Source organism: Trichomycterus rosablanca, chromosome 16, assembly GCF_030014385.1.
Source record: "Trichomycterus rosablanca isolate fTriRos1 chromosome 16, fTriRos1.hap1, whole genome shotgun sequence".
NCBI lineage: Eukaryota > Metazoa > Chordata > Actinopteri > Siluriformes > Trichomycteridae > Trichomycterus > Trichomycterus rosablanca.
In genome coordinates this window covers 6,325,001-6,347,647 of record NC_086003.1, presented here as the reverse complement: position 1 = coordinate 6,347,647, position 22,647 = coordinate 6,325,001, and the positions used below count along the sequence as shown (strand labels likewise).

Here is a 22,647-nt window from a genome sequence, read left to right as displayed (position 1 = left end):
TTAATCATTATTATTAATATTGTCATATTATGAACAGTAATTGTTCAGCACTGATTAATTTTTTTTCCTGATGAGGGTCTCATGCTAGCACATACATCCTCCAATACATGTGAATCCACTATCATTCATCTTTATTTTTCATGTTTTTACCACCGCTTTACCCTGGTCAGGGTCACAGTGGGTCTGTTTCCGCGGAATCACTGTGCAATGCAGTAACACACTCCAGACAGGGTGTTAGTCTAACATTGGCAAGTAACATGGAAACCTTTCCTGATATTTCTATTTTAACAGTGATTGTTACATTTTTAAAAATTATGCTGAAATAATGTATAATTTATAACTGCTTTATCCTGGTCAGGGTCACAGTGAGTCTGTTTCCACGGAATCACTGGGTGCAATGCAGTAACACACTCCAGACTGGACATTGGCAGGTAACATTGAAACGTTTTCAATATTTTTAACAGTGATTATGTCACATGTTTAAAATTATGTCAAAATAATGTGTAATTTATAACTGCTTTACCCTGGTCAGGGTCACAGTGGGTTTGTTTCCGCGGAATCACTGGGCGCAATGCAGTAACACACTCCAGACTGGACATTGGCAGGTAACATGGAAATGTGTCACGTTATTGTGTCACATGTTTAAAAATGATGCTGAAATAATCTATAATTTATAACTGTTCTATCCTGGTCAGGGTCACAGTGGGTCTGTTTCCGCAGAATCACTGGGCGCAATGCAGTAACACACTCCAGACAGGGTGTTAGTCTAACATTAGCAAGGAACATGGAAACGTTTGCAGGTATTTTTATATTAATAGTTATTATTTGTCACATTTTAAAAAATGATGCTGTAATAATGTGTAATTTATAACTGCTTTCTTGGTCAGGGTCATGGTGGGTCTGGTTCTACCAGGAAACACTGAGTGCAAGGCAGGAACCCATTGCATGGTACGGAATTCGCCAACCACCCCACCCCACCCCATCTTGTCTGCGTACCCAACCCCATCTTGCCCGTGTAGACAATTTTTTATTTGAGTCTGTTGTTTTCTGGTTAATTTGCACTAGGGGGCGGTCCTAGCAATCCTACGGCAATTCGGTTAGCAATCGGTAACTGACTTTGGAAAACTTCCAACCAATTCTGTCGACGCAGAAGGGGGGGGGGGGGGGGGTCAAAACACGGACGAGAATCGCCTTTGAGACAGTCAATGGATGTTCTGGGTTTACATTCAACTATTAACGTAGACTGTGCTGTATATTGTAGCTTCAATTTATAAGTGTTATTTAATGAAATCGTGAAATGTGGCACTTTTTTTTTGGAAAAACAAGGTCTGTGTAATTAGTACAGCCCTAATAATAATGCTAGTAAGTAAAGTAATAACCTTGTGTAACACAGTGATGCCTCCTCCACTTCCAAACAAGCGCGCTCACCACCAAGAGAGCAAGAAAAAACAGCACTACAAATACAATCACTGTGAAGGAGACACAGAGAGAAACAAAACAATCATTCACAATGTATGATAGCAAACGTGGGTCAGTCATAAAGCCTCGTAATCACGTGCTCGTACCCAAAGTGCCTGTGTGACCTGCGTCTTCTGCTTCAGGTATGACTGTAGGTGGCTCTGTCGGGTTGAGCGGAGACTGGCGTTTTTTACACTTCGTGTTGGACGTTGGAGTGCATTTTTGCTCCTCGATTTCATCTGCTTTGCACCTGAATTGAACAGATAAATATTAGTGATTTTATCATTGTGCACTGATGCAAGACCTAAGTCTTTCAATCGGGCTGAAACTTACTTAGTGCACTTCTTACACACTTCGCAGGGCTGGTCGGGGAGGCAGAAGAGGCCGGGCTTGCACTCGCACTGAGTGTTGTGCATGTGCGTGCAATTCTTGGTCATCTTCTGATCTGTGGAGAGAGATTGAAGAAAAATGAGTCCAAAAACCATCCTGAGTTGATGAGCAGCCCTGGCTACCTAAACAACCACTGTTTCTTTATAAGCTTTTATTCACTGGCAGCAGAGGTAGCAGTCTACATCGTCCACAGCAGACCGATTGTAATGCGCCGTATATGATGTCTGTTACAAATCCTTTCGCTTCTTTAACTGTAGTGTCCCAGTTTTGTGTTATTCACACATTCGTTCTCTGATTTTTTAGGCTGTGCTTACACAAACATTACTGGCATCTGTATTTTTTTGCATTGCTGTAATTAATATTCCCACATCAATGGAAAAAGCCTGCGAGCAAAGGCACACAGTGTATGTATATTATATTAATATGTATGTATGTATATTAATACAATGGGTCTAGAAGAAAACTATGTGGATTGGGACACAGCCCAAGTTGCTGGCTTTCCTAAATACTTAATAATGCAGTGGCTCAGCGTTTAAGATACTGGAAACAAGTTGCCACGGTCACTGTTGGGCCCTTAAGCCTCAATTCAAACTGTATTTTGTCATAATTGTTTGTTTATTAGGATTTTAACGTCATGTTTTACACTGGTTACATTCATGAGAGGAACAGTAGTTACTTATTACACAAGATTCATCAGTTCACAAGGTTATATCGAACACAGTCCTGGACAATCCAGTGTCTCCACTTCACCTCACTTGCATGTCTTTGGACGGTGGGAGAAAACCCGGAGCACCAGGAGGAAACCCACACGGACACGGGGAGAACATGCAAACTCCACACAGAAAGGACCCGGACCGCCCCACCTGGGGATCGAACCCAGGACCTTCTTGCTGTGAGGCGACAGTGCCACCCACTTAGCCACCGTGCCGCCCTGTCATAATTGTAAATTGTTAGTTGGTATGATTTTGTTTTGTGTAGACGTTATACCCTACACATCGACAAGCTGAGCCTGGTGCTGAGAATCATTAGAGACGATTCATATGTGATGAATGTGTCTGGAAAATGTGTGTCACATGACAGGTAACTCACTTTATTCTTTCTTTCTGTTGACTCTGATGTGCTAATGTTTTTGGCATCTTGTATTACTGGTTCCTTACACATTAATGTATTTGCATTGTTCACAAATTATCACACCCAGTAGCTGGCAACCGTATTATGTCTAGACACATCTGAGATAGAATACGTTCTACTTCAGGGATCCTAAACCACTAAGATAAATCCAGTGGGCCTTATTGGGTCAGCGACCTTGTGCACCTTGCGAAATAGAAAATAAGAGTCATTTCAATAATAAAATAAACATATCTTGCTTGTGGGACTTCATGCATAATAGCAGCGGTACGTACTCACATCCCAAAGCTACACATGATTCGATCAGTCCAATCATTTAGTCTTGGTCTTCAAACTACTGATTATTACAGAGTATTAAATTTAATGTTCTACTAACATACAAATCCCTTAATGGTCTTGTCCCAGTCTATTTATCAGAACTTTTTACACCCTTACTGGTCTGCACAATATCATAGGTCCTCAGATAGTGGTCTCCTGTCTGATAATTTACTGTTGGTGGCAGATCATTCAGCATTATGGCACCAACGCTATGGGATGCATTACTACAGACTCTCTACCTCTGCTCTTTATTTTCTTTTCTTTTAGTACTTCCTTCCTCCTCCTCTGTCCTTAGTGTTTTTTGTCCTCAACTTTTGATATGTAAAGTGACCCTGGGTATAAGAAAGGTGCTATATAAATCAAACGTATTATTAGCAGTGGTTGTAGTATTACGTTGCTATGAAAAGCCGGAGCCTCCGTTACTTTTTGTGGATAAAAATAACTCTGACTGATGACTGGTGCCATGGTATGAAAAACGTTCCCAGATACACCTAAAATTTCAATTCCAGATTGTTTTTATATGCAACCCATGCTTATAATTGACCAGGTAACAACGTGTGCCAAAAGACCTTCAATTCATGGAAAGTGGTGCTGTTGTCACATAAGCTATGTATACCTTATTTACTTCTATAAATGTGCATTCTACATCAGGGTCTTTTAAACCCGAAAAACTGGTTTGCAGAGGAAAAATAGTAATAATTAAATAAACGTGTACACAAGTTACATCTTGTATAGAGAGAGTAATGATGAATTGTGTTGCCGGGGTCACATAAAAAAGCATGAACCAAACCCTGTTCTACATGACACCCCTCTAATATCCTTAAAAGTAATTAAGATCCAATTATGATCCTATTAATCAGTATACAGATATGTTATAAATCATAACATATCAGTAATAAGTCAGTAACAGTTCCCATTATGAGGCCTAACACATGCACCCAAGCAACGATCAGCACTTACTCATTCACATGTATTCAAACCTTCACAAAAAGAGCAGAGGACCATGGCCACACCCAGGCTGTGTAACACTAGCAGATCAGGTTTCTACGGCTGAGGAAACTCTAAACTCGGCTCTATTCAGTAGTGTCCACTGGAACCCTATAGTAGTCCTGTGGGAGGGTGCTCTATTGTTATGGGTTTCTGAATAGTTTAGGCCTCGCATGTGTAGTCTGGAGTGACCTCGCAGGATGTGGTTGAATAAAATAATTATAATATTAATAATAATAATAACTCTTTAATAAGTCGTTAATGTGGAATATGTTCCTGACGTGTCGTAATCTGAGCAAAAACAGAACCAATTCATTTTTTTTTTTATCCTGCAGTTGGGGTAGATAAGAGGTCAACAGGGCAACCTGCCCCAGGTCGTACTTTTAACAAGATAGTTGTTAAACAGGGCTCCTGACTCCTGACTGTGAGTAAGTCACATGCATCTGTTTGAGTTATTAAGACTCCCATCCCAGGTTGCCAGATATCTGGCGCTGCACCAACACCACCTACCTTTATTTTCTGATGGCTGATGTTACATTTAATGGTCATAAAATTGCCATTTAATTGGTGTGGCACTGCACGTCATGTATGAAACAAAACTGAGTGGGGGGGGTCAATTAGATTAAACAAACTAAACGCTACAGGTCTTCAGTTAGTAAAACAGATAGCAGAACTACTTTACCTGCATGGCACTGGCTGCACTGAAGACACTGCTCCATGCCTGTTGGGTGCTCGGCATAGGTGCCTGCCTTGCATTGTTCACAGATTCCCTTCTCCTGATCCGCAGTGCACTTCTCCCTCACGAAGGTGCCTGTTAAAGATCGCACACAGCAAACGAAAGAGCCGACTGTTAGAACACGATACTGAGCTTTTGTACTTTGAATCCCGGCCATGTTGGGCCCCTGTGCACGGCCCTTGACCCTCTTGGCTCTAGGGGAAACTGTACTGATCCCAGCTTACAGACATTTTTGTTGTCCTGTACACGTGTGTATGTAGATAGGACATTATTATTGCTTTGCTGGCACAAACTGGCACACGACTGCTATGGCTAGGTTCACATATTGCCATGTGCTTTGAATCCCAACCATGCAGACTGTTGGACCCCTGAGCGAGGCCCTTATCACTCTTTCTTCTACGGGAAACCGTACAATGGCTGCACTGGGGCTCTGACCCCAGCTTACAGACAATTTTGTTGTACTGTACACGTGTGTATGTACAGTAGATAGGACATAGATAGGCACACTACTGCTATGGCTAGATTCACATATTGCCATGTGCCTTCAACACTTATGAGACCAGCCCAGGATTTGAACCCCCTGGCCATCTTACCCAGGCTCCACCTAGGAATTGAACCCAGGACATTCTTGCTGTGAGGTGACAGTGCTACCCACCGAGCCACTGTGCCAGAGGACATGATATCTATGGCGTCTGGTACGGAGTTCGGGGTGTGTAATGCATTGCGCCCAGTGATTCCGGGCATATGGTACATATGTAAATAAAAAGTCTCTTATCTCCACTCACCGGCCTCACAGTTCTTGCAGCAGAAGCCCTTGTATGGATACTCTTCATTTTCCTTACAGCTCAGCTGCCTGGCTGTCTGGTTCAGGTAGACCCCGGGCTCCGCAGCCCCTGCGCTAACCACGCTCAGGACCAGGATGATGAGGCAAACCTGCACAAAGACACAAACATTTTTAATTAGAATAAATTCTATGGTATACCTCCAAAACTCTTTTTTTTCACCCATTTCATTTCATTTTATTAGTTTTATACTGGTCAGGGTTGCGGGACACACTGGATCGATCGCAGAGCTTTAGCTATGTCCCGCCTCCCAGGCGTAGCCAATCATGTCGGTAGATACCCGGCTTCTGTGCTTCTGATGTAAGATTTCCAACAAGCTCATAATCAGGTGTACACATACTTTTGGTCGTATAGTGTATGTACAAGATGTGACATGCAGGACAAAACGCGCAATCATCACAGGCATTCCTGCGCCCAGGCAGGACGTTACCTAAACACCCCCACAAACGGGTTTGAAAAACGTCAATCACGTTTCTGAGGCTTGAATGTGGGTTCCAAGACACTATGGGTCTGTCTGAAAGCCTACTGAGCTGCCTTGCTGCCTACTGCCTACCTAGGGAGCACCTAAGAAGTGACAATCAATTACTACTTCAAACGTGTAGATATGCTGAAATATGTCTCATACCCGTGTCAACGGTTCAGACTGCTGCTGGTGGTTTAATTGGGAAATTCTGTGTATTTCAGCGGCCTCTCCAGTCACCAGATCTGAATCTAATAAACATGTGTTCAGCTAGTAAATGTCAGCAAGTCTGGTTGAATTCCTGGTGTATATAAGCGTATGTAAGCGTATGTAAAGTGAGAATGTGTATAAAAGACGCAGGGGAGCGAATCGCACCTTTACAGACTAATGGGCGTGTTTGAAGTGTGAGAGAAAATAGCAGGTTCATGATCTGTGGTGTGTGTGAACGAGTCAGCGATGCTCCGTTACGACCGCTTTTTAGCCGTTCCCCCTCGGGCGCTTCTCATTATTCTCCCTCTTTTCAGCTTAGTCACAATGAGCCGGTCTGATCTCAACAAAGCGCTGCTTCGAATGATCCGTATTTTTCACTTCGTCCGATTTTACTATTCTTTTCCTTCTTCTTTTGACAGCCACTGAACACCTAGGAGGAAACGCTACATCGCCGATGGCTGGCATCTCCAGAATACAGAGAGAGGCCGGGTTATCCGTAGGAAAGCGCCTAGGGTCTAGAAATCTACTTTTTAGTGCGGACAGCAGCTGGGAATAATTAAAGAGCCCAAGATAAAAGTTAAGCTGCGGATGCAGAACTGATTATCTGGTTAAAGCTAAGACGGTAGGATTGTGTAATCAAGTAAACCGGCGCCACAGTTTTACTGATTGAGCGTGATTAAGAATTAGAATGTCAAACAATTAAAACATTGCTTTAAATATATATATATATATTCTTTTATGCATTTTCTCCCCTTTTTCTCCCTTTTTAGCGCGTCCAATTGCCCCATTGCATCATGCTTCCTCTCCACCAATGCCCATCCCTGCACTGATTGAGGAGAACGAAGCTAACCCACGCCCCCCTCCGACACGTGGGCAGCAGCCGTATGCATCTTCTCGCCTACACTTTGACGAGTGCAGTGCAGCCTAGCTGCGTGTACGGAGGGACACACCCTAAGAGCACTCTTTTCTCATCTCTGTGCAGGCGCCATCAATCAGCCAGCAGAGGTCGTAATTGCACCAGTCATGAGAGAGAGAGACCCCATCTGGCTTAGTCCCGCCCATGTGAACAACAGGCCAATCGTTGTTTAGCCTAATCCTGCTGTGGAAACAAACTTGCTCATCATGAACAGATCTTCAAGATCAGCACTCTTGTATCACACAAATGTGACATTTAGTGCTGCTGCGAGGACAGACTGCCGACTGGGGGTGCAAATTTTGTCACCGGTAACCAAGCGTCATATGCTGATGGTTACCCTAAAACCTTATTTATTTATTCATTAGGATTGTAACATCATGTTTTAAACACGTTGGTTACATTCATGACAGGAACGGTAGTTACTGGTTACACAAGGTTCATCAGTTCAAGTTTTTAATGTCAAACACAGTCATGGACAATTTTGTATCTCCAGTTCCCCTCACTTGCATTTCTTTGAACTGTAGGAGGAAACCGGAGTTCCCGGAGGAAACCCACACGGACACGGGGAGAACATGAAAAATCCACACAGGAAGGGGTTAACCTATAACCAACAAGCTTATTAAAATCTATAATCTTTCAATAAAATCGGCGTGACCGTGAACATGACCAGTAATCTAGAACAGTAAGATGAACAAACACTATGAGCAGAATCAGTAAAGATGGATGGTAGCAAACGATTCATGACGAGCACTAAGCAATCATGCTAATTAATAGCAATATGGCGGTGTAGCCCATATCCTAAATACGATCCCATTCGTGACTTTGTGAAAGGATCCGATCCATGAAATTTTCACTAACATTGGAAATACGTTGTAAATGTGCAGTTTTACCAGGGGCGTCTAAACTTTTGCACAACACTGTATATTGACAGCTCTGTTAAATACTTGTTAACAGTCTGTGTGCTGTCTGGTCTGTTAAATATGTTACAAGTCATACATGTGTACTATTATGTGTATTATCACAAATTCCTCGTATGTGTAACATAGCTGGTGAAATAAAGTGATTCTGATTCTAATTGGGTGGCACGGCGGTCTAATTCGCTAGCCCACCACTGCTGGGACCCTAGTTTGAAATTGAGCTGTGCTGTGGACCGGCCAGGCATTCACACAGGCTCAAGTTGGCCGTGTCTGTATAGAGGGGGGGGGAAGCAAAGTAGAACGTTCAATGATTCTATGTCGCAGTGCAATAGCGGCCTCTGCTGTCTGGTCAAGGCGTCTGCACTAGGAACGGTGATCATGAGAAGGCTATGCAGGTCTTTCTGAGAGTCAATACCAGGCTGGTGAAAAGGGGGCACCTCTTCTGCCTGGAAGTTTTTGGGGGAGGGGAGTGGAAGGGGGTGCCAGTGGCATGAGTCAAACAGGAAGAATTAGAGACGACTAGACAGGGAGCAAATGGAGGGAAAAAGACTGAATACTGACAACACAGGAATGAAAAGGTTATTAGTACCAGGATTAGTTTTTATAATGCCATGTTGTTCTATTTACGATATTCATGACAGGAATCCGTGTTTTATGCTAGATTTATTGGTCTTGTATTATAAGTATATGTTTTGTCTTTTATTATTAAGGACATTGATTATTATTTCTGTATTATTAATTAAAAATGATCAATCAGAATGGTGCTGAAGTCCCAGTTTAGCATTTGAACCTTAAGGCAGCTTTGTCTGTGCAGGAAGCACTAAAGGCCTCGAGGTGGCAAAGAATACCAAGAGCTAATTCACACAGCATGTGCTAGATATTAAAACATTAGGCATGTGCGCGTCGGCTCCAGAGGAACTCTCTGGAAAGCGGCCATGCCTTGTTGTTCTAAGGGAGTTTCCTGGACGGAGCGCTGTGCAGCGCTGCCGAGACGCGTTCTACCCGCCGGCGTCAGAGTTTCCACCGGCGCTCGGACTCGCTGGCTTCCACGCCGGGCTCGGTCTTTCGCATACTGTGCCCTGCTTTTCTCTTTCTCTCTAGCGCAGATGCACAATCGGGGCATTAAGAAGAAGGTTGGAGGTGACTGGGTGTGAAAGTGTGAGAGAGGCCACGAGACAGAAAGACGGACAGACGGGAAGGACTGACGAGGGTGGGAGGAAGAGAGAGAAAAATAGAATGAGGGAGGAAATTAAGGAATGTAGTTAGCGGAGAGGAGAGCGCAGAACACTGTAGCCATTCAACTGGAAGGAACTGTAAAGGGCTTCCTAATGAGACACACACACACACACACACACACACACACACACACACACACACACACACACACACACACACACACACACACACACACACACACGGAGCGCTCAAAGCGTTTCTCCAGACGCTTGACATGCAATGGAGCAAATGTCTAGTATCCAAAGGAATTAGCAGCACCTGTTGTGCTCCTTCCTCCACTGCATACGCGCCCTAGACTCCCTCAACTAGGTCAAAGTTCGCCCCTGTTAAGGCCCCAACGACTTCATTCACGGCACAAATGCTTCCTGAAACGACTGATCTGATGCAATCGATTTCTCCCCAGCACGCCGTTTAAACAAATCGCCCGAGGCGAACTGTGTTCGCTTAGTAAGCAAAAACTGCAGTGACGTAATCGCCGTAATCCCTGTCTAAACAGTGCGTCTAAATAACCTGCCTAGGTAGGCAGTAGGAAGCAAGGCAGCTCACTAGGTTTGCATTCCCAGTGTGGTCGGAAGTATGAACGTATATACACCGATCAACCATGACATTAAAACCACCTCTTTGTTTCTACACGCACTGTCCGTTTTACCATATAGAAGTACTTTGTAGTTCTACAATTACTGACTGTAGTCCATCTGTTTCTCTGCATGCTTTGTTAGCCCCCTTTCATGCTGTTCTTTAATGGTCAGGACCCCCACAGGACCACCACAGAGCAGGTATTATTTAGGTGGTGGATCATTCTCAGCACTGCAGTGACACTGACATGGTGGTGGTGTGTTAGTGTGCGTTGTGCTGGACTGAGAAGTCCACCAACCAAAATATATCCAGCCAACAGCGCCCCGTGGGCAGCGTCCTGTGACCACTGATGAAGGTCTAGAAGATGACCCCTTAAACAGCAGCAATAGATGAGCGAGCGACTCTGACTTTACATCTACAAGGTGGACCAACTAGGTAGGAGTGTCTAATAGAGTGGACAGTGAGTGGACACGGTATTTAAAAACTCCAGCACAACACACACTAACACACCACCACCGTGTCAGTGTCACTGCAGTGCTGAGAATGATTCACCACCTAAATAATACCTGCTCTGTGGTGGTCCTGACCATTGAAGAACAGGGTAAAAGGGGGCTAACAAAGTATGCAGAGAAACAGATGGACTACAATTGGTCAGTAATTGTAGAACGACAAAGTGCTCCTATATGGTAAGTGGAGCTGATAAATTGGACAGTGAGTGTAGAAACAAGGAGGTGGTTTTAATGTTATGGTTGACTGGTGTACATAGATTACATTTTGGCCCGTAAATGCTGGCCTACATTTGTGTAAAATTCATCTTAATAGACATACCGGATATAATTAATACCTCTTAATCACTGTGCATAATTCGCTTATCTGTGCATTTTAGTCTTTTATCAACACCGCACTGAAAAAGTTCTAGAAATCAAATTCAGCCCCGCTTTTCCTCACTGTTCTGCAGACAGTAAAAGGATTGCATCACTTCCTGTGCCAAGCCTGCACATTCCACTCCGGGTGAATCAGTGGATTCCAAACAGACGCAGAGACTGTTTCACCCACAGGCACCGCGCCGATCGTTATACACTTCACACGCAGCTATGAATACAATCCGGCTTTATATTCATTTAGGAAAAAGCTGAGTGAGGACATTGTCAGAATTTCAAGCACTGAGCAAGACACATCTTACATTATACCAGCACATCTGTCAGACATTTAGATCGTACATTTACTACCTACAGTCAAGGCTGAGTTGTTTCAGGTCATGTGACATGATGTAAAAACCAGATCCGGTGAGACGTCAAAGGGACGAATCGGCTTGCTCCAAAAGCTACTTTAATTTTTAACATTTTAAACAACTTCGTCGGCCTATTCATTCGTTTCTATTGAATCCTGGAAAACCTTGAAAATCGGAGACTTTTGGATGTAGCGAACAGAGCATTGGCTTCAAATAATGCAACAGACAAGCATGATAATGAAAGAACATCTCTGTGTGGAATATTTCACTTGTAGGGCAGCTGTAGCCTAGTAGGTATTGGTCTAGTAATCAGAAGGTTGCCAGTTCAAGCCTCACCAGTGCTAGGCTGCCACTGTTGGGCCCTTGAGCAAGGCCCTTAACCCTCAATTGCTTCGATTGTATACCGTCACAGTACTGTAAGATAAAAAGCGTCTGCTTGTAATGTAAATGTGACTAGTGTTTAGCTTTGCTAGTAAACCCAGGTGGGGCGTTCAAGCGGCGCAGTGGTAAATCATGCTACCCCATTACCGCCGGGATGCGACGTCCGAATCCCCGGTGGTGTTATCAGCCGGCCGGGCATCTACATACAGACATAGCTGGCGATGGAGCCATCCTATCCGGTGTGTGTTGCTGCATCGCGTCCAGTCATTCCGAGCAAACTGGACCCACCGTGACCCTGACCAGAGACGGTAAAAACATTTCGTTCCCTAATGATGACAATTCTGAAGCTGGTACTAAAGCTTTCCCTGAATCCTTTTTGCAGCTACAACAGCCACCGCTTCCTTGGAAAGGCTTTTTAGATTTGGGAATGTACCAGTGGGAATTTGGAACATGTGCGACATTGCAGTCGACATTCTAATTCATCCCAAAGCTGTATAATGGAGTTAAATTCAGGGCTCTGAGCTGTCTCGCCAAACCGAACTCCAAAAAAAAAAAAAAAAAAAAAACGTCTTTATGGATCGCGCTTTGTGCACAGGGGAAGTGTCATGCTGGCACCGGAAAGGTCCTTCCCTAAACTGCTGCCACAAAGTTGCAAGTTTGCGTTTGAAGACGATGATGTGTTTCTAAATGCTAGAATGGAAGCTCCTTCACACTCTAGTGGCAATATTACACAAAAGAGGGAACACAGTTCGGAATCGGATGATGCATGTTTAAAGAATTTGACCGTCCTGCTGGAAATACCAGATCAAACTTGCTAACAGGATCCCAACAAAAGAAAACTGCTGATCTCCAGTCACAGTCAGGGCTATTATATAAAAAGGATGTGAACAGTTTACTCATTTATTTTATTTACAGATATTCAACTGCACAGTAGGGTGGTATACTAAAAGAATCGGTGCCATATGTGTGAAATGTTAGCATGTTCTCTTCAGGTCCACATGGTTTTTGTGAGAGTAATCCGGGTTTACTCCAGCCTCCCTAAAACGTGCATGAAATTGAGTGTGGCAGTTAAGGTAGGACTAGTAATCCGTAGGTTGTCGGTTCAAGACCCATCACTGCCAGGCTGCCACGGTTGGGTCCTTGAGCAAGGCCCTTAACACTCGATTGCTTAGACTGTGTACTTTGGATAAACGTGTCTGCAAAATGCCAAAAATGTAAATGCAAAATGAGTGATTGGTCTTAGTTGGGTAGGTAGGTAGGTAGGTAGGTAGTCTGGGTGCATTCCTGCTTAGGGTGGCACCTGAGCCACCAGAATCCTGGGCAGGAGGAAATGTGAAAATGAAAATAAGATTAATGAATCTTAAAGGAATCTTTAAATTTGGCATATAATTATGTCCCTACTGAATTCACGGCAGTCATTAAATTACACTAATAAATGAATGATGGAATGAATTAAAGCTACAATCATACAGCACAGCCGACCTTAACGATTGAATGTAAACCTAGAACACACCCCCTCTCTGAGTCCACAGAATTGATTAGGAGTTTTCCAAACTCAGTTACCCGTGCCGTGTTTTTAAATGCTTTAGACTTCCACATCTTGGACATTTTGACTAAGCGATTGCTGCCTGAATTGCCGTAGGATTGCCAGGACCGCCTCATGGTGCGGATTAACCAGCAAACGTGAGGCACTTGAACGCTACACGGATGAAAAATGTTACATCGCTAAACACAAACATTATATTTAGAATTTTAGAGCAAATTGCATGATACAAGGGAAAAGGCTCATTCCACGGTCTGTGATGCTATTTACGTGGGGCCTTACACCGACCAGGTGAAGTGAATAACACTGATTATCCCTTCATCACGACACCTGTTAGTGGGTGGGATAAAACTGCAGCTCTTGTGGGGTGTTCCTGGTCTGCAGTGGTCACTATCTATCAAAAGTGGTCCAAGGAAGGAACAGTGGTAAACTGGCGACAGGGTCATGGGCGGCCGAGGCTTACCGATGAACGTGGGGGGCGAAGGCTGGCCCGTGTGATCCGATCCAACAGACGAGCTAGTGTAGCTCAGATTGCTGAAGAGGTTAATGCTGGTTCTGATAGAAAGGTGTCTGAACACAGAGTGCATCACAGTTACAGGGCTGTTTTGGCAGCAAAAGGGGGGGACCAATGTTATGCCTCATCGGTGTATCTATAAATTATGTGCTGGCGGTTGTTAGTTCTGTTATCTGGGTTAGTCATCTTTGACATCTTCCATGAGGCAGGGTTATGCTCAAGGGTCAAATGTCTCTGGGCACAGTAATGTATCATAGATATTTCACGGGACTTACAAAACACTCAAATCTGGCACCCACAGCGACCCTGACCAGGAGGAAGCGGTGCTAAAATATGAAATACGAAAATCAGACTGCTGCAAGTAGTATTTTCCCCTTGAAGAGTGTTTGTTTATAGAAGCCAATCAGCAAGCTGAATTTTCACATGCCGTATGTGTGTGTGTGTGTGTGTGTGTGTAGCCCAAGGAAAACACTTCAAGGCTAAAGGATGCAGTTCAGCCAGCAGACATGAAAAAAAAAAAAGATATCACAGGACACCAAGATTAACACACACACACACACACACACACACACACACACACACACACACACGCACAAGTATCGACCGGCTTCCTGTTTTCCCATGCAGCTCTTGAACCTGCCGCCCGGATCCACGAGCGTCTTCTGTCTTTACGAATCAAAACGGTCGGATATGAAAGTAAAAATACTAGACTGGGCTAAATCGAACTGACGTGCAGCTGTGGTGAAGGAGAAAACACGCTCACACACACACACTCTTACACACGGAGTAAATTCGGCCAGATTGCGGTATGCGAGGGCTGTAATAGCTGGTCAGAGCGCAGACCAGCGTGGTAACCTTAACCTTCATCATGTCAGCTTATAAGAACCACAGACACGTCCCGCTGGCGTGCAGACACATCGTCCGGACCGCAACACACAAACATGAGAGACGATGCTGCATCATCGACCATGTAACCATAAGCGGCGAACCAAAACAATCTACGCTTGGTTACAGGACCTGCCGGAACATTGGAGATCATAGCTGCCCTACAGACTGAACAGAGCTGTTATAAGGTTCACAAGGGTGGCACAGCTGATAAAGTGGGTACCATAAAGCAACGTTAAATTAATCCTCACCATTAGTCTCTGATTAGTTTTGAATGCTTTGTGGTACCTGCAATGAATAACCTCTTTTCTGCCCTGCGTCCCGTGTTTTAAGGTGGCGAATGCAGCACATTAGCCGTCTCAGACATCATCAAAATTTTTCTTATATAGCAATGTCGACACACTACGGGTCTGTTCGAAAACCTAGTGAGACCGGTTTCATATAAGATATCATTTCACAGACCTGCATGGAGCAGTTGTGTGCATCGTCTCTGGCTCAGGTTTCCCATTGACAGCAAGTCACACTGACCCCACCCCTCTTTTTAATGACCAATTGTGTATGTATACACCAATCAGCCATAACATTAAAACCACCTTCTTGTTTCTACACTCACTGTCCATTTTATCAGCTCCACTTACCATATAGAAGCACTTTGTAGTTCTACAATTACTGACTGTAGTCCATCTGTTTCTCTACATACTTTTTTCACCCTGTTCTTCAATGGTCAGGACCACTACAGAGCTATTATTTATGTGGTGGATCATTCTCAGCACTGCAGTGACACTGACATGACATGGTGGTGGTGTGTTAGTGTGTGTTGTGCTGGAGTGCTGCTGGAGGTTTTAAATACCACTGTCCACTCTATTAGACACTCCTACCTTGTTGGTCCACCTTGTAGACGTAAAGTCGGAGACGATCGCTCATCTATTGCTGCTGTTCGAGTCGGTCATCTTCTAGACCTTAATCAGTGGTCACAGGACTCCAGCAGTGCTGCTGTGTCTGATCCACTCATACCAGCACAACACACACTAACACACCACCACCATGTCCGTGTCACTGCAGTGCTGAGAATGATCCACCACCTAAATAATACCTGCTCTGTGGTGGTCCTGCGGGGGTCCTGACCATTGAAGAACAGGGTGAAAGCAGGCTAAAAAGGTATGTAGAGAAAGAGAGTTTAGTTCTACAATTACTAACTGTAGTTAAAGTGCTCCTATGTGGTAAGTAGAGCTGATAAAATGGACAGTGAGTGTAGAAACAAGGACGTGGTCGTAATGTTATGGCTGATCGGTGTATGTGTGTTGGTCATCAAAATCATTTTAGACTGGGGTGGCCTCAAGAAAAGGTTTAAGGTGGCCTAAAGTAACACCTATGATATCACTGTGTTAGACAGTGAACCAAAATGTAAATGAGCTAATCATGTTGTGCGATGTATCCAAGCTGAGAAGCTAGCCAGTAAGCATGAGAAACAACACTGAGAACCAGACGAACATTATCTGCTCTTTAACTTTCTCCAAAACAATAAGCGTCCAGAAAACAACAGAGTAGCGGTTTTACTCGACTTCTACCCACAAGCCTCAAGCTGTTGGATACCGTGGCACAGCCTGCTGAAATGTACTGACAAAACGAAGAAAAGGCCACAAAAGCCTGGGCGGGCGAGCCGGCTTTTGAAGAGCAGCTGTTGTCCCTGCCTATTAATGAAATGAGCTAAAGGAGTGAGTCAGTCATGACGCACACGAAACACACTACAAAGAATCTGTAACGATACACACGCTACGTGTGTTTATTTGAGAGGCGCTTTAACATGTCTGCAGAAACATGTCGTGTATGCAGTTAGTGCAGAATCAAATCAGAGCTATCAGAACTCAGAACCGTACGGTCGTTAACACTGAACTTTAACCGCGCTTTGACGTGCTGCGGATGAACTGGAGCGCATCGGCGGTTCCCGGGTTCGTCGAACCTGGTTCGGCGGAGTTTACTTCGACTCGTCCGCTAATCGCCGAGCTTTCTGAACTGAATTGTGTCTAATGAGACAGGAAAACGCTCTCCGGATGAGGGAGAGATAAAAACGTCAATGCAGTTCTGTTCCTAAACAAACAACCCAGCGGGCGAGAGGGATAAAACGGAACATGTGTGGCAGCCCACCGGAGAAAAGTATGTTGTGCAAATTGGAGGCAACAGAAGGGATGGGTTCATTTTCCTAAATCTTTAGCAACACTGAAGAGTGAGCAGTGAGAAAGAGGAGGAAGAAGAGGAGGAGGGCGACAATAGCAAAAATGAACTGAATATGTACAGTAACAGTATACACCCATCAGCCATAACATTAAAACCACCTCCTTGTTTCTACACTCACTGTCCATTTTATCAGCTCCACTTACCATATAGGAGCACTTAGTAGTTCTACAATTACTGACTGTAGTCCATCTGTTTCATTCTGTTCTTCAATGGTCAGGACCCGCACAGGACCACCACAGAGTAGGTATTATTGGGTGGTGGATCATTCTCGGCACTGCAGTGACACTGACATGGTGGTGGTGTGTTGGTGTGTTGTGCTGGTATGAGTGGATCAGACACAGCAGTGCTGCTGGAGTTTTTCAATACTGTGTCCACTCACTGTCCACTCTATTAGACGCTCCTACCTAGTTGGTCCACCTTGTAGATGTAAAGGCAGAGACGATCGCTCATCTATCGCTGCTGTTCGAGTCGGTCATCTTCATCAGTGGTCACGGGACGCTGCCCATTACTAAACTACTGGTCTTGGTACGCTTCTCACTGGAATTTTAAGCAATCGGACAGGAAATTTGGTGTTCCAGATTTTGTCAGTTAAATTCTAGGTTTCTAGTCAGACTATTTATAACTGTTCAATGTAGTTTTTTTAACCACATTTATGTCACAATTATTCAACCCCTACATAATATGCTAGTCTGTATGACCTAAAGTTGAGTTACAACATGACTAAACCATCTGAAACTCGATTACAACCCACTATTTGCAGCAAAGCTGCCTGGCCTTGAGGTAAATCTAAAAATGTCATCCGGAGGCCTTAGCAATTACATATGAACAACAAAGAAACACCCCTGTGTAACAGCAAAACACTTACAGGATGACCTGATGAAGGCCAGGACAAATGTGTCGGTGGAGGCCACAGAAGGGATGGGTTCATGTTCCTAAATCTTTAGCAACACTGAAGAGTGAGCAGAGAGAAAGAGGGAGGAGGAGGGGGTTGGCGACAATAATAACAATGAACTGTATATGGACAGTAACTCTATATAATTATAAATGTAGATATATCACAATATAGGGTAGCATATATTTCTAGTCAGACTATTTAAAGCGGTTTAATTTTCAAAACCTGAACCACATTTGTGTGTCACAATTATTAAACCCCTACATAACATGCTGTGTGACCTAAAATTGGGTTACAACATGAGTAAACCATCTGGAACTCAATTACAACCCTTAATTTTGGGAAAATACATCAGGAGAACAAAGAAACACCCCCGTGTTAATGCAGAAGAAGACGGGAAGGGATGGGTTCATGTTCCTTTATCATTAGCAACACTGAAGAGTGAGCAATGAGAAAGAGGGGGAGGAGGGGGTTGGCGACAATAGCAAAAATGAACTGTATATGTACAGTAACTGTAAAAGTATATATCACTATATGTAAAAGTATGTAACACTATATAAATTTCTGGTCAGACCTAAACAATAATTCTGTGTCACAACAATTCAACTACATAATATGCTAGTCTGTACGACCTAAAGTTGGGTTACAACATGACTAAACCATCTGGAACTCGATTACAACCCTTAATTTGGGAAAAATCTGAACATTTCATCAAAAGATCTTAGCAAATACATCAGGACAACAAAGAAACACCGCTGTGTTATCACAGAAGACTTATACGATGACCTGATAAAGACCAGGACAAATGTGTCAGTGGAGGCCTCAGAAGGAATGGGTTCATGTTCCTTAATCGTTAGCAACACTGAAAAGTGAGCAGTCAGAAAGAGGACTGTATATGTACGGTAACTCTATATAATTGTAAAAGTATACTGTATATCACTATATGTAAATGTATGTAACACTATATATTAGAGATGTACCGATCGGGGTTTTTGGCACCGATTCCGATCTTCGATCTCCTTTCAGGGACATCGGCCGATTGCCGATTCCGATCTGGGGTGGGGGGGTGGGGTAGGTTTAGCAGTAAATAAAATAAATAAACTTAAAAAGAGCCTCACAGTGAAGATAAACCGGAGCAGCGCGCGCATGTGTGTGTGTGTGTGTGTGTTTGTGCCTTTAGAAGAGACGCTTTGTTCACAGTATCGCTATAAGTGATTCATTGATTCATGAGTTGATTCGTTTTTATGTGAAGCGTAAGTTTCTCTTCTCAGTTATCTCTCCGTGTTTACTGTTATTAATTAAATGTCGTGGTTTTAAATAAACACCAGCTACTACAGAACATTTTGTGTGACTCTCTTACATTAAAAAGCTTCATTAAAAAGCTTAATTAAACTGTTATTACCACAGATCTGTAACCGAGTCAGACTCGTTCCGTCTAAGGAGCTAAAAGTTTTCTAAAAGTTCAGCAGATGATCCTGAACTAACGAATTTGCTAATGAATAAACTTTTGCCTCCGATTGGCTCTGTAACGTTTTCTGTTCTCATCTACATCACAAGTAAGAACCGCTTACGATTTACCAAAGTGAACCAGGAGTTTATATAACGTGCTGATAGAATTGACTCAGATGTGACCGGGTTGAATTATGTTTTTAAAGTAAATATAACAATCAGCAAAATTACATCGTAAGAGCTTTCACGATGGTTTCTGTACGATGGTTGATGAATGGTGATGTGATGGTTGGCGCTTCGTAGCTCAAAGTCTGGATCAATCCACTGAGCTGTTAACTTAACATGGTCTTTATATATCACACGATCGGATCGGCTACTTTTAGGAAATATCGGCCGATCGCCGATAGCATATTTTGATTAAAAATCGGCCGATACCGATTCGTAGCCGATCGATCGTCCCATCTCTACTATACAGTGTATCACAAAAGTGAGTACACCCCTCACATTTCTGCAGATATTTAAGTATATCTTTTCATTTGACAACACTAACAAAATGACACTTTGACACAATGAAAAGTAGTCTGTGTGCAGCTTATATAACAGTGTAAATTTATTCTTCCCTCAAAATAACTCAATATACAGCCATTAATGTCTAAACCACCGGCAACAAAAGTGAGTACACCCCTTAGTGAAAGTTCCTGAAGTGTCAATATTTTGTGTGGCCACCATTATTTCCCAGAACTGCCTTAACTCTCCTGGGCATGGAGTTTACCAGAGCTTCACAGGTTGCCACTGGAATGCTTTTTCACTCCTCCATGACGACATCACGGAGCTGGCGGATATTCGAGACTTTGCGCTCCTCCACCTTCCGCTTGAGGATGCCCCAAAGATGTTCTATTGGGTTTAGGTCTGGAGACATGCTTGGCCAGTCCATCACCTTTACCCTCAGCCTCTTCAATAAAGCAGTGGTCGTCTTAGAGGTGTGTTTGGAGTCATTATCATGCTGGAACACTGCCCTGCGACCCAGTTTCCGGAGGGAGGGGATCATGCTCTGCTCAGTATTTCACAGTACATATTGGAGTTCATGTGTCCCTCAATGAAATGTAACTCCCCAACACCTGCTGCACTCATGCATCCCCAGACCATGGCATTCCCACCACCATGCTTGACTGTAGGCATGACACACTTATCTTTGTACTCCTCACCTGATTGCCGCCACACATGCTTGAGACCATCTGAACCAAACAAATTAATATTGGTCTCATCAGACCATAGTACATGGTTCCAGTAATCCATGTCCTTTGTTGACATGTCTTCAGCAAACTGTTTGCGGGCTTTCTTGTGTAGAGACTTCAGAAGAGGCTTCCTTCTGGGGTGACAGCCATGCAGACCAATTTGATGTAGTGTGCGGCGTATGGTCTGAGCACTGACAGGCTGACCCCCCACCTTTTCAATCTCTGCAGCAATGCTGACAGCACTCCTGCGCCTATCTTTCAAAGACAGCAGTTGGATGTGACGCTGAGCACGTGCACTCAGCTTCTTTGGACGACCAACGCGAGGTCTGTTCTGAGTGGACCCTGCTCTTTTAAAACGCTGGATGATCTTGGCCACTGTGCTGCAGCTCAGTTTCAGGGTGTTGGCAATCTTCTTGTAGCCTTGGCCATCTTCATGTAGCGCAACAATTCGTCTTTTAAGATCCTCAGAGAGTTCTTTGCCATGAGGTGCCATGTTGGAACTTTCAGTGACCAGTATGAGAGAGTGTGAGAGCTGTACTACTAAATTTAACACACCTGCTCCCTATGCACACCTGAGACCTAGTAACACTAACAAATCACATGACATTTTGGAGGGAAAATGACAAGCAGTGCTCAATTTGGACATTTAGGGGTGTAGTCTCTTAGGGGTGTACTCACTTTTGTTGCCGGTGGTTTAGACATTAATGGCTGTATATTGAGTTATTTTGAGGGAAGAATAAATTTACACTGTTATATAAGCTGCACACAGACTACTTTTCATTGTCTCAAAGTGTCATTTTGTCAGTGTTGTCCCATGAAAAGATATACTTAAATATCTGCAGAAATGTGAGGGGTGTACTCACTTTTGTGATACACTGTATATATTTCTGGTTTTCTAATTCAATACATAATATGCTAGTCTGTATGACCTAAAGTTGGGTTACAACATGACTAAACCATCTGGAACTCGATTACAACCCTTAATTTGCAGCAAAGCTGTCTGGCCTCGGGGAAAATCAGAGAATTTCATCCAGTGAACTAGCAAATGCATCAGGATGACAAAGAAGAATCCCTGAGTTACTGCAGAAGACTTACACATTATATGCTAGTCTGTACGACCTGAAGTTGGGTTACAACATGACTAAACCATCTGGAACTCGATTACAACCCTTAATTTGGGAAAAATCTGAACATTTCATCAAGAGACCTTAGCAAATACATCAGGACAACAAAGAAGCACCCCTGTGTTACAGCAAAAGACTTACAGGATGACCTGATTAAGACCAGGACATGCAAACATGGATCTTAGAATGAATTAGAATTAGAATTTATTCACCAAGTATCAGGTGTACAAGGAATTTTACTTGGTGTGGGTGTCAACATTTAGATGCAAGAATAGACCCTGTCGAGAAGGCGGTTGGTCCGAGTCTTTACAGCTCTTACTTTTGGTCTCTGCTGGGATGGAAACCGCTGGAAAAGGAAGTGACCAGGGTGTGGTGGTGAGGGGTCAGCCATACTCTTAGGATGTATGGTTTGGATCGCTTTTTGTATCTGTATTGTCTGTATGAAATGGGATCTGAAGACCACGGATGCACCAAATAAAAACAGGGTTACAAACGGTTGTTCTGTATTTAAGTGGACAGACTTAACCTCGGTCAGACACCCACTATTCGACTATACGTGGATGTGTGTAAAGCCTGCATTATTAGGCATTACATTTGACTATTATGTGAACCGACAAAGCTGTATTGAAGGGAAGGAAGGATTTCGGATTCTGATAAGCGGACACACTGTTTTCGATTATTCCTGAGCGCAGGAACAGAAACCGTCCTAATCATGTGAGCCTCGTTATCAAGCTGCCCCTCATTCTTCTGTACAGGATGTTGCTGATATGGAACGTGGAAATACAATGAGAGAAAGCAAGAGAGAGAGAGAGAGAGACTTCAAGGATGAACCAGACTCTGATATGATTGGCTGGGACGGAGATAGAAAAGGATGGGAACCAGAACACAAAGGTCATGCTGAGTGGACTGTTAGCCGATTCTACAGTGCCGCACGAGGCTTTTCGGGCAACCAGCGGATCATGTAAAGATGCATGCAAAGCCACG

General features: G+C 43.6%; 1 protein-coding gene across 1 annotated transcript in view; it reads right to left on the bottom strand.

The window, feature by feature from the left end:
* Positions 1 to 22,647, bottom strand: part of tnfrsfa (tumor necrosis factor receptor superfamily, member a) — a 41,518-nt gene that overhangs the window by 7,232 nt on the left and 11,639 nt on the right. The window contains exons 2-6 of the mRNA XM_063011932.1: positions 5,803 to 5,950; positions 4,964 to 5,092; positions 1,792 to 1,903; positions 1,566 to 1,708; positions 1,380 to 1,469 (exon numbers count right to left, since the gene is read on the bottom strand). Of these exons, the coding sequence (XP_062868002.1) occupies positions 1,380 to 1,469; positions 1,566 to 1,708; positions 1,792 to 1,903; positions 4,964 to 5,092; positions 5,803 to 5,950 (622 nt within the window). The remainder of the gene's footprint in view (positions 1 to 1,379; positions 1,470 to 1,565; positions 1,709 to 1,791; positions 1,904 to 4,963; positions 5,093 to 5,802; positions 5,951 to 22,647) is intronic.